This window comes from Bacillus rossius, chromosome 1 (genome assembly GCF_032445375.1).
Source record: "Bacillus rossius redtenbacheri isolate Brsri chromosome 1, Brsri_v3, whole genome shotgun sequence".
NCBI lineage: Eukaryota > Metazoa > Arthropoda > Insecta > Phasmatodea > Bacillidae > Bacillus > Bacillus rossius.
In genome coordinates, this window is record NC_086330.1 from 307,692,094 (window position 1) to 307,705,490 (window position 13,397).

The 13,397-nt window shown below is 39.9% G+C and overlaps 1 protein-coding gene across 2 annotated transcripts in view; it reads left to right on the plus strand.

Moving 5' to 3' along the window:
- Positions 1-13,397, plus strand: part of LOC134527874 (synaptic vesicle glycoprotein 2B-like) — a 164,870-nt gene that overhangs the window by 112,051 nt on the left and 39,422 nt on the right. For both annotated transcript variants that reach the window (XM_063360859.1, XM_063360858.1), the window contains exon 5: positions 727-965. In XM_063360859.1, the coding sequence (XP_063216929.1) occupies positions 727-965 (239 nt within the window). The remainder of the gene's footprint in view (positions 1-726; positions 966-13,397) is intronic.

A 13,397-nucleotide genomic window follows, 5' to 3' on the forward strand; every position in this document is an offset into this window, starting at 1 on the left:
GCGAGTAACTGGACACTTGTCTCGAGCCGGGATGATGTCGTGGATGCTTTTTGACACTCCGGGCGCTGCCCTCAGATCTCGCTACTCGATATCGTCCTCTGCTCCTGCAACGATACCTCGATGATTTGGTGAGCGGACGACTAGTTTCTCCAGTGACTACTGGTTACTTTCTCGTTTTACTCTGGGGAACTGCTCTTATACCTACATATATATATATAACCGATATATGGCGTGGAGTCAATTTTTTTCTCCTTCCTGGTAGAACACTGGGACTAGGGCAGGTGTAACACTTACACACAACGATTTTCCACTGTTTTTTCTACTTTTAAATTATAACTATGTCTGCGGGGATTGCATTCGCAAAGGATGTACACTCCGTTACAAGGCAGTAAACAATTTGAGAAACATTAAACATCTGTAGTGTATCCTGAATAAATTATTTTTAGAAATATTTATACCTTTTTTATTGCTGTTGAATTACAGTTAATCAAAAAAAGTTTCTAAGTAATTCTGTAAAACTATTTCATGTTGCAGAATATACTTAAAAGAATGAAGTTCTTGTGAAAAGCTAATTATCGAATGGTTTGGACGCTGTAACCCATATTTTCTCTTTGATGCACTCCGACTCACTTATTAGTTACATCTGGAGACGACATGGAGATGTTAGGTGTTGCCTGGCTGAACAGCCGCGCAACTGGGAGGGTAAACCCTGGCTGTTGGTCGCAGGGCTCGCCTGGGTGGTGATCCCACAGCCGTGGAGCGTGGAGCTGCCCGCCTTCACGTTCAGCTCGTGGCGCGTGTTCCTGCTGCTGTGCTCGGCGCCCAGCCTCGTCACGGCGGCGCTCTTCACGCTCATGCCGGAGAGCCCCAAGTTCCTGCTCACCCAGGGACGTCACGACGAGGCGCTCGCCATCCTGCGGCGCATCTACAGCCTCAACACCAGCAAGCCCTCTGACACCTACCCGGTGAGCCCTCTCGTCTGCTGCGCGAGTCGTCTTCCTTTCGCACAGCACTTGCTCGCTAAGAATCTCCTCCAGGAGAACACCACCGTACAAACCATCTACAAGCTATTCAATGTAAATATTAGTTCTGCGATTTGGTATCACGTTGCCACACTAAAACATGTGAGTAAGAGCTGGCCAAAAATTTCAATTGAGTACAACAACTGGCTTATCTATAGCATTATTTTTCCTTCCATACCGAACCTGATTGATGCATGAAATTTCATTGTCTTCTCATTCCACAGCCGTCATTGTGTTGTGCCCATGGTCATATAGTAAGTTCTGGCCACTTCCTATCTATTACATTGGTGTGTCTTGTCGGCTTAGTGAAGCTCGCGGCGGCCTGCGAACTAATGGGGCTAGTAGTAGTTTGATGCAAATCTGGGATTATCGGCACGAATTTATTGTTGACCTAAAGTTTAATTTTGCATTTAAATTTTGACAGTGAATTTATAGCTTAACGTAAACTTTGTTATCTTATTGTTCTCGCCCATTAAATCTTTTTCCACCGGGCTCCTCGAGAGGTTCCACAGTGCCTAAATTGAGGATTTGCAAACCCATTGCGGTGCAAGCAGCTAGACTCATTTTCTTACCGTCTCGACCACTTCTTGTAACTTTGTCCTACTTCGTGCTCCCTAGGCCTTCCTCAACGTGCTCCCAGGGCAGCTCCGTTCCGAGAGCTGCCCTGAGGTGAGAAATCTTGTCACGGTCATGTTTAGGGTATCAGACCTGCTAGGCATGATCTGGGCTCCGGTCAAGTCCACTTCCCATCAGGACAGCAGATCCCCCCCTTCACCCTCTCCAGACTTTCCATGAATTTCACCGAGAGCACTGACTGGGCCTAAAAACTCGGCTCCTGGCGGGCCGAAATCGAGGACATCTCGCTGGTCAGTGAAAGTTCTGACTTCGCCATCTTGTGGCAAAGATGCCAACTACTATACTTTAGTAAGCAGCAGGCTTATGGGTGTCAACTACACCCCCCCCCCCCTCTCTCACAGAAATTTTGGGAACTAGCCCGGAGTCTGTTTTGCCCGTGTCCCGAAAGAGCGCGCTGCTTTCGTAGCGCAACAAGTTACCTCTGATACCCCTTAAGTTAGGCTACGAGTCGCTTTAATTTTTTTGGTCGTCGGCGCGATCTCTCGACCGCAACCTCTAGCCAATCAGAGGCCAGTTCCCCAACTTCCGAGGCCTCCGAGCTTCTAGCACGAGTTTTACACTAGGCGCAATATAACTCCGAGCTTTAGCTACGTCACACATGAGGAGTAGGGACTGCAACACATGTGGGGGGTTGGGTGGTTGAGGAGGGGGTACAAGCAGATACGGCGACCTTTCACAGCAGGTAGAGAAAAGCATAAAACATTGACCACTTAACACTGACGTTCCAAGCACTACCTCAGTTTTTCAACGCCACTGACTGTTCCATCCGAAGAGTCTGATGTGTAAACGTCACTGCTGTCACTGTTTGCATCACCTAACTGAACAATCACTTTACCAATTTCAATGTCAAAACGCGCATCCTTATCCCAGTATTCGTTCTCGAGTGTATTGACGTGATTGCAAATCGGTATCCAATCTTCTGGACCCATTCGGTTAAATATCTCCTCGCAAAGTTTTTTTACATTTGCCAATTTGCAAGTAACATTTCTTGAAGCGACTTCTCCTTTAACTTTAGCTCATATGCTTTCAATCGGATTCAAATTCGGATGATAAGGGGGCAGACGAAGTAATGTGTGGCCACTATTTACCAATAGTCAGTCTGCCGAGTACTGCACTTGCGAAGGTTTGTACTTCTTTATGAGGTTAAACAAGTTTGGTTTGAGCATGTCGCTAGTAAAGGAATTATTCTCCTTACTTAACCACTGCTGCATTTCCAATTTTGTCGAGCTGGAGGTAGGGGTTTTATGTATTTTTACATGGTGATAGGGAGCATTATCTATCACAACAACACTGTTTGGTGGAATATTTGGTATTAATTGTTCGGTGAGCCATTTCTCATAATTATCTTTATTCGTGTTTTTGTGATAATCCCCTGTTGCCTGGTGCGACTTCCACATTGCAAAAGCATTTGGGATAAAACCTTTCTCGCCACTTGCGTGAATCATTATTAATCTTTGACCCTTCGCGACAGGCACTAGTAAACCATTTGAGGACATGTCACTCCACATTATATTTTTACATGAGACGACAATATGTACGACTCATACATGTATATAATTGTGCGTTCATCGTTTCTATATTGACGCATACTCTTGAGATATTCTATATGTTTTTGCCGAATATCTGATTTTTCTATTAATAGTAAGCGCTGCGATTTGGTTTTCTGCCACTTGAATCCTAGCTTCTTCAAAGTCGTCCTTAAGGCTGTATTGCTACCTTGGTAATTTATGTCATTCTTTAGTTTACGTCGTACAGTTTCGACAGTCGGCACACGTTTTTCAAGTAAGTAAAAATTGTACGCAGTACGTCGTACCACAGCTTCATCAAAGGTGTCAAGTTCGTGTATACATGTTTTCTTGCGCTTCTTGTTGGGCGTCTCGAAAGATGTTCCTTCACCAGCTTCATTCATCTTAGCCTCCCTTTTAATTGTTTGTACAGTCATACGAGACACACCCGTCACCATAGCTGTTCTCAGCTGTGCTTTCTCTAGTGAAATGGAGGGTTCCTGCAATCGCGCTTCATTTTCCATAAACTGCAGAACGTTATAGACGATTTCCCGCGCCTGCGAGTGCAGTTTTTTACTCTTAACTTTTGACAACACTGGAGGCATTTTATGTATAAAGTTGTACTTTACTGAAGTACTGCACTACATATGTAACACTGGCTCTCAACAAAAGTTATACACTATATGCACACAAACCTCAGATCCAAACTATGAACGAAAACGTGTAGTAAGTACCACGGATGTGTTAACGAACGTATTCGTCGGATTTCACCGAAGGACTAAGTTTTCACTCTGTGCAGTAGCATGTAGCCCCTGTTGTCAAGTTACGCATTATCGCTCACTGCCGCGCCACGTCTGCCTTCCCGAAAGTCGTGACACACATATACACCGATTTTCTAACCGTCACCCAGGCTCGGAGTTATGTTGCGTCTACTATAACTACATGCAGCTCAAGATACAAGGGATTGGTCCTAAAGCCGTCACCGTGGTCGGTTCCTTCCGGTGCTTCTCGCCTGCGAAACCTTTTCGCGAATCAAACTCATGATGACTGGCCGACTCGCTAAAGGGACACGACCCATATATTATTTATTTCTTGGTTGATTATAATTGTTATTTTTTTACTAGGTAATTAGTATGACTTGCGCGTTGCTCCCGCGTGCGTTAATGTACCTCCAGAGGGAGTTATTTTTATCATTTTACCCCCAGAATGGTAAGTGGGAAATTCTACTCATTTTGCCTATAGTTTGACTTTTTACTTAATTTTTCCCCTGATTTCACAATCCATGTTTCTTGTACCCTTTATTCATATTCTTGACCACTGGGCGTCCTTTTCGTTTGGTTCCAGTGGGATTCAAGTGATGGTCCAAGAGTTCGGCTATTTCTCCGGCTCTCCAGTCCACCGCTAAATTTAGTTTACATCCTCTTGTTTCTTGAATTGATATGGAGTCCACGCGTCTCTCCAACAGGCTAACATTTGAGCCGCCTTCTCTTCTTCTCGCTTCTAGTCGGCGCCAGCGAACAGTCCTCGATATCTGATAATGTTAAATCAGAAACTGTTACCTAAATTATACATAGTCCTGCACTGGTTGGACTAACAAATGTTTTAAGGCAGTATTTTAACCATGAACTATCCAAGTAAAATTAAAACGTTATTTCTTTTTGTAAAAGCTTGATTATGATATGCCTTAGTTGGTCAAATAAAAATGGTAAATTTTTATTTCAGGTTTAATTAATAATCTATTTGTAATCGATAGTTTTGACGGCCGGGGCCCCAGTATCTTTTCTATGTTTAATTTTGTTATTTTTGAAACTAACGAGGTTCAATTTAATATTTAATCAGTTATTAGTTCTATAATACTGTTAAAATTATAAAGTTTCGTCTGCGGTATCATGTAACCAACAATGTTAAACAAAAAAAAGATGAACCTGTACCAAACAACTATAAAAAGAAAACAATGAAAACTATAGTGCCAAATAAACAGGTCAAGCTTTGAAATAAACCATCTTTTATTTATTTAACTGAATCACCACTTGATCTACTTTATTCTCCTCCTTTTTGAGAGTAATTAAATTAGTTTAATGTTCACCCTCGTGTTCGACTCGGGTTTACTTGTACTCCCCTTTTCCACCCGAACAGCTTCTTGGGATTTTCATGAACTATCTGATGATGAGTACACGAGGGGCGTAACAGTAGGTGTCGTTTCAATAACATTGGATTAAATGGGAGTTTCTTATAAAAGTATGTATATTCTTTAAAAACTGTTTCGTTTTAAACGTCGGGTAAAGTTTAGGGTTTTTAATTTATTTGAAAGGTTTGTAGGGTTTGAATGCATAGCAATCAATAACTTGTATCTTTCCCGCGATTGTCAGTTAAAGTTTTAAGCCATCAAAGACACTATTTATTCGATATAGTATGTCTTCGGCGAGGTGTAGTCTACAATCCACCCCGAGCTCGCGAGGTGAGCGGACGTGTGCTACGCGACGGGTCTCGCGCTTTGTCTCTCGTGCTGTGAGTGCAAGACCGGGTTAATAGTAGGGGAGCCCATGAGGCTAAATGAGGATTTGCTTAAGCATCGTGGGACCTCTTGGATTTTGAATATTAGATTATAAGAAGAATAAAAGGTTATATAATGTTTTCTCTTTCAGCGGTGGGGTAAGCGTCTACAGATTTCCAAAAATGTAAAAATAAACCATCACATATAAATACTTGAGCGTGTCAGATATTGATATTTTAGTTGCCTCAACGTATCTCTCATATCAAAAATATACTTATCTGCCGGCTTGCGTGGTGGGGGTGGCCAAACAGAAGAGAAAAAAAAAGATATATATATATACGAGCGCATCGGATATTCAGAGGAGATGTTAAGTGAACCCTGAAAATGCTCCCATTCAAAATACTGACGATTCGGTAGTGACGCAGGCTCGTAGCAATTTTTGAAAATGATAAAAAATCGCCATATTGTAATACTCGAGCGTGTCAGATTTTTATACAGACGGTTCAGCTTGATGTCCCAGTCGTGCCAGCCTTAAATCGGAAGATTATTTGAAGGGTAATTCTTAATCTGACGAAAAAAAAAATTATGATTTTTTTCTCCCAATAACTATGAAATGTGACAAATAAAAGCACGAAAAATTAAGTAGATATTTAGAAATTTAATTTATTCAGAAAAAAAATATACAATTGATACATTTTTTAAACATTTTTTTTTTTTCAATTTTCATCGTCATCCGAGGAATTATCTACTGATTCAATTGGGTCATCGATATTAACTGCGGTTTCCATATTTGTCACAAGAAATCGTTATGACACTTAACAATATTTTATTCATTCCATGAAAAGCGTGTTTTTAAAGTATTGAAAAGAAATATACCTAAATCAGAAGTATCTCCTAGAATAACTGGTGTTATGACAACATCTTCACAGGCTTCTGGTAGGTGATTACCAACGTACCATGTGCGAGAGAGTTATAGATAGGGAAAAAGTGGAAGTGAAAGAGAGGTGTGGAGTGGGGAATGCATGCTTTACCCCAGCTGAACGCACTAATTTTTTTAGACGATTTTTGTTACTTCGGCTTGTGGAAATCGGCAGATTATATTTTGCCCGTTAGTTTTTCATTATATCATTAAAAAAAAACAATCACCACGCTCGAGATGTAAAGACGACTTTTTTTTGCAAGTTTGTGACCCTCCCACTTCCGTACGTTACGCTCAAATCGTCAAATTATTGAAATGCATACTTTTCAGCTAGTAACTAACCCACCTTTCCTTAATCTGATGCGCTTGAGTATTTCTGACCATCGTTTTTTTTTTTACTATTCTGATGAGTTTCCCTAGACGCACGTTCATATATAAAGGGCTTATATATGATGGAGGTACTCAACAACATGAAAGGTATCTCTCCTTATGTTCATTTGCCGCGCTCGAGCGAATCCCAAAATCCCCTATTGGGCACCCCTACTATGCGGGAGCGGAAGATGCGGACCAAAAGGCACATAAGCGCTATAAACGAATGGGGACAGTATAGTGATTAGAGATTCAGCTGCAATCCTAGAAGCATTTACGAGTACATACAAGGAGCTTTATGACTTTGATTCAGGAACTCAATTTATAAACATATACCTCGATGACGTAGCACAGTATGGACTAGTGGCAGAGCCGAAGGAGAAAGAAGTGACTCACATCGTTCGTCCAGCTCCGAAAACAAAATCCCCTCGTGTAGATGGTATACCATATGAATTTTACCAACATTATTGGCCGATAATTCGAAGTGAATTCTGTGAAATGGCTCGAACAGTCATCCAACGAGGACCGCTGGGACACACACAAACAAAAGGAATTATTGTTCTCCTTCCTAATGTGAAACAACAGCATGAAATCACTCATTAGAGGCCTGTCTTTGCGCTGACTACAAACTAACCGAACAGGTGTATGCTTATCGAATTAAAACAGTCCTCTAGGATGTCACTGGAACTGATCAAAACTGTGCAGGGCAGAGAACGTCCATTGCACACGCCACCACCGCACTTCGGGATGTTTAGATACTGTGACAGAAAAAACCCGGATGGTGTAGCTCTACTGAACATTGAGCTCGACAAAGCCTTTGACAGGGTGAATTGGATATTCTTGGGAAGGGTGCTTGAGCACCAACGCTTCCCACCAATGCTCCTGGCACATCACGTATATTCCGTGGGGATCTAACTTCGAACATGTCTATCAACGGCAGATTTGGTGACAAATTCCCGACCCTGTCTTTGGTTAGAAAAGGGTGCCCGCTCTCGATGGCGCGTTTCGCCATATACATCAATCCCATTATAAGGAAGTTCAATGCCACTCTCTTGTAGCCGCCTAGACTACCACTGAGAAAGACAAAGCAGGGAGGGTTTTTTTACATTAAAACCCAACGACAGTGGGAAGCTGGTGCGTCAGCAAAAAAATATAAATATCTAGAAAAATACAATACTTTTATTCATAAAATGCCTCTAGAGAGAAAATGGAACATATGACATACATTATGACATAATTACAGGTTAGCTATTTATAATAATCATTGGAGCAACTCCTCATGCGCTCCCGCGGGACACATACAATTAAAACAATGCAAAAGTAAAGCGGAGATGGTGGCGAAGGTTGGAAGTAGCAAACAAGTAATATGGGCCGCTAGGGTGAAAGCAAAAGTGAGAAAGAAATATTATAATGCGGCTTGACAAGAAGTGTCCAATGCCATCGTAGCATGCCTATATACAACCGCAGAAATATTACGCAAAGCTACGGGTAGTACTCAGCGTGAGCAAAAGAAACTCAAATCAAAATGACCTTAAGAGTCCAACATTGATAGCAATTACGAAACATTAAATTACATGGCAGAAATACAAAAATTAAAGTGCGGCCACAACGCGCAGGCAAGAATAATACTTCATACTTAAATACAGATGCTAAGTTTCACAGCCGAGTAACATACCAGAACGCAGCGCCACCCCCGGAGTGACAGCCTTCGAGAGCCAGAGACCGAGAGACCAAGGTCAGTAAAATAGGAGGTAGGCCATTCCGGGCTCGCGCGCTTTTATTTCCCCTCCTCCGCCGCACGCCGTGACGTCACTTGGGGGACACGAGACTCGCCGCTTTAGCGATCAACAATCAGCAATATAGCACTTGTTAGTTCGTTATGACTTTTGGCCAGTGACGTGGAAGTTATTGTGTTGTGAATAGTTTTCCGTACTATTTTCTAAAACACTTAACGATATTTTATTTAGTATCTTTCATCCTTTTCGTATGCTTGTGTAGCTATTTATCCGTGAATATTTTGCACCGTTTTCGAACATGTTTGACGTTTCGTAAACGAAATTTGTGTGAGTGTCGGGAAATTTTTCCTGAACTTTTCACAGTATTTCCTAGAAATAATTTTATTTTTAGTTATCCTGTTCAACAATGAGTAAAAGTAATCACAGCTGTGCAATAGCAAGCTGCAGTAACTATGGACGCAAGAGTTCATACATTATTTACCATCGTTTTCCTACAAATTTCGAACTTCAAAAGGTGTGGGTATCACGATGCAAGCGGGAAGATAAATTTAATATCAGCAATGCTCGCGTGTGTTCAGTCCACTTTATTTCAGAAGACTATGAGCGAGAGTTAAGGAACGAGCTTTTGGGCTTGCCAGTAAGGAAGAATTTGCGACCGAATGCAATTCCTTCCCAACAAATACCCAATTGGCATGCACAACAAACAGTGTCAACAAAGGACCCATCGGAAGCGCAGGTAATTTACGTTATTGTTTAGTTAATTCTAACTTTATAATTTGGCTTATTTGTTATAGTAAACTAGTCTTCAAAACCTTCTACATTCTCTTGACCTTATGTATGATTTTAGCTCAATAATGTATGTAGATTTTTATCAGGTACGCCATTCCCTCAAATGTTAGAAATTTAAACTACTAACTTTTTATTGAGAATTAAATAGAGAAAGAATTATTTCTTAAGTAAATATTTTAATATACCAATTAAAACTGCTAATGGGCCTTTTTTCATTATGACAGCTGGCAGGTCAAGTATATGTAGGAAGGGTCACAGGCTTTAAAATAAAACATAGAGTGACTTCAATTTATTAAGTGACACGTCGGCAAACAAGTGGTTGGAGTATTTTACAACATTCGGGTCTCGCCGCTGTAAATATGTTAAAGATTAATTTTTAAAATGATAGGATAAATTTTATGACCTATAGTAAATTAATATATTTTAGCTTGAAAAAATAAATATGTATATTCTTTTCTTAAATATCGTCAGATTATAATGTCACAATTCAGTGGAATTTAAATAGATCCTGTAATAACACTTATTAAATAAAACTGAAAGTTTCATTTTTGATAATTTTTTTACATAAATCCATTATTCGTACATCAAATAAATGGGGTCAGCGAAAAAAATCAGTTCTTAGTTATTTTTTAGGTAGATATTGATTTTAAATACACTTATATTTATTTTATTGTATACTGAGATACCATTTTCATGTAACGAAGTTCATGGATATTATTCCAGCTATGGTATGATTCAATTAATTAGCACCTCATTAGTGTTGAAGTGGTTCAGAGCATACTCCTGCTAATATCTTGTAGGTATTAAGCCTTTAGGCATTATCACATGAGATAAAACTCATATCGTTCTATATTCCTTGTTAGATTATTATTCAGGCTGACACACAGATTGCACAAACGGATTGTACCTTCATTTATTTGGTAAAAATGTAGAATTAAATAGTTTTGAATGAAAGTTATAACTGTAAGCAGGGGCGCAACAACTCAATTTCCAAAGGGGGAGAAATATACCTTTTTATAAAGAATCATCGATCCCCCCTATTGAAGCGGGGGGTCCGGGGATCCTCCCCCGGGAAAATTTGTATTTCAAGGTGGAAAATGGTGCTATTTAAGCAGTTTTATTATCTAAAAATTGATTACACAGCACTTTCTTTGCCCCCGTTTGCCCCCACTTCAAGGTTTCAGAGGGGGGGGGGGGAATACCCTCCCCCCCCCCTGTTGTTGCGCCCCTGACTGTAAGTAAAGGAAATAAATACAAAAGGTACTTTTTTTTAGGTTGAATGTGAACGCCAGAAACGCTGTGAAAGAAGAGAAACAAGGAAAAGAGCTATTGTGACTTTACAAAATATTTCCCCAAAGAAGAGGAAAGTTGATCAAGAAACTAATACAGAAAATGTCCTTGATGAAACTTCGTGCAATAGTAATGATAAGGACATTATTAAGAAGTTAAAGGAAAGGGTGCATAATTTAGAAAAACGAAATACATTTCTTGAAGCCTCTTTAAAACAGTGCAAAGTAGCTTTGAAAAAAGCCAAGTTTTCGAAAAGTAGTTTCAATAATGAATCATTAATAACCAATCGTATTAAAAAAGAAACTATCAGTAAAGTGGAGGCAGTGCTGTCGAAATGTTTTACGCGTGGTCAAATTCGTTGCTTGTTACGTGGTAAAAAAAAAAGAGTCATATGGCATGCAGAAGATATTGCGAGTGCTTTAACATTAAGAACTTTGTCTAAAAAAAACATACATGTACTTAAGGAAACGCAACTTCCCTTTGCCTTGTCGGTCAACTCTCCAGAAATGGACGGAAGATATTAAGTGCAACCCAGGAATTCTGAGCGAAGTGTTGTGCCTGTTGAAAGCCAAGGCAGCAACTTTTAGCGAAACGGGCAAGATCGCAGTGCTAACCTTCGATGAAATGAACATTGATAGTCGTATATGCTACGATTCAAATAATGACATGATATTAGGACCGCACAACAATGTACAAGTTTCAATGATTGGTGGTTTGTTCCTTGGGTGGAAGCAGCCAGTGTTTTATGACTGCGATTTTACAATGACCAGCGATTGTTTGAAAAATATTATCATTGAGGTGGAGGTCACTGGCGTACATGTCGTTGCAGTTTTATGTGACATGGGTGGCAAGAATGCAAAAGTGTGGAAAGAGCTGTGTGTAAACACAAACAAGCCCTATTTTGTAAACCCGGTGCACACAAATAGGAAGGTGTGGGTCATGTTTGATGTGCCGCATTTACTTAAGCTACTTAGAAACCACTTCCTGGATGATGCCGTGATGTTACCAGACGGCACGAAATTTACTAAAGAGAAAGTGTTAGAACTTTTGGACTATCAGAAGTGTGATCTTTCGATCACTCATCATATAAGTTAAACACATTTGGTTGTGTCTGGGCGTTCTCGCCAGAATGTCAGAATAGCAGCACAGTTATGTTCCCATCATACAGCCCAGGCTCTCAAATACGTTCTAAAAAAGGACATTGAATGCAATTTTGTTGAACTTGTTAATGACGTATTCGATGTATTGAATTCGAGGACCCCAAAGGATGTGAAAGCACCCCTAAGAAGTGGCTATGGGCTTAACCATCGAAGCCAAGAAAATACACTCAAAAGATTTTTGTAAGTATGCCCAGAATTACGTTTCGGTAACAGAAATACTTTACTGCCTTTCCAGAAGGGTGTTATTATTTCTCATGGGGCTGTATGAGGACATGAAACAACACGACGCAAAGTACATTCACACATCTAGATTAAATCAAGATTGTCTGGAAAAATTTTTTTTCAAGATTACGTGGCTTTGGAATGTTTTACAACAACCCAACGCCTTTTGAAGTGAGAAATAGAATTCGCCTATTAATTCTAACAGGAAATGCAAGTGATGTACCTCTATCCAGGAATGCATCAGTGAGAGAAGATATGAGTACTGGACCTTCTGAACAGAGTGAATTAGACACAGAAGGCGAATTCATAAAGTTCCTAACGAACGAACTTTGCATCAGTGTTGTGGAAAATGTGCCGAGTGACATCAAACGTGATCCTGTAACAGAAGATGAAACTGAAATTGTGCAGTTATTGGTGGACGAAAATCCTAATGACCTTCCAGAAAATGTATTTTGTGCAGATGTTACACTAGATGCATTTAAATATGTAGCTGGATACATAGCATTCAAATGCCGATCTATAGACCCATGTTTAGGATTAACAAGTGAAAATTGTGCTATGACCAGTCCACCCCGAGATTGGCTTTCAATAATATCAAGAGGAGGACTCACGATACCTTCACCGGAGTGGTTGGATAAAGTAATGTAGTTCGAAGTCGTGTTTGTTGCTGTTCATGGGTAATACATATCCAAGAGCTCAAACGTAATAGAAAAAATGACATCTTTGCTGCAAGAGAAATTCCCTGAAATAAACAGAAAATTTTTACATTTGTTTGTGAAAACAAGAACATTCATTCGCATTCGACATTTAAATCATAAAAAGAAAATTGAAGCCTTGAAAAAACATGCCGCGAAAAAAACCGCTTATGTGTATCATCATCATTATCATCATCATCATCATCATCTGCTAAAGATTAGGAGTGATTAGCAACGCCTGAGGATGACATCGGTTGAAGCTTCGGATACGCCTGTATGCGAAAGGTAATGAAATGTCATGACATCGTCATCATTTGTCGTCTGTAACATGTTTAAAGTGATGCATTAATTTTTTTTTGTATTAAAACATAAACGAGTGATGCATGTACTAAGCTAATTGTAATGATTTTTATAGACTTTATAATTGTATAAATAATGTCGCGGAAACACGGTTTCAACCGTCTTTTTTATTCTTCATAAAATTACATTTATGTAAGTAATACAAATTTACATCGCGACATAATGTTTATAAAATGCCACTTGGAAAAGTGTAAATTGCA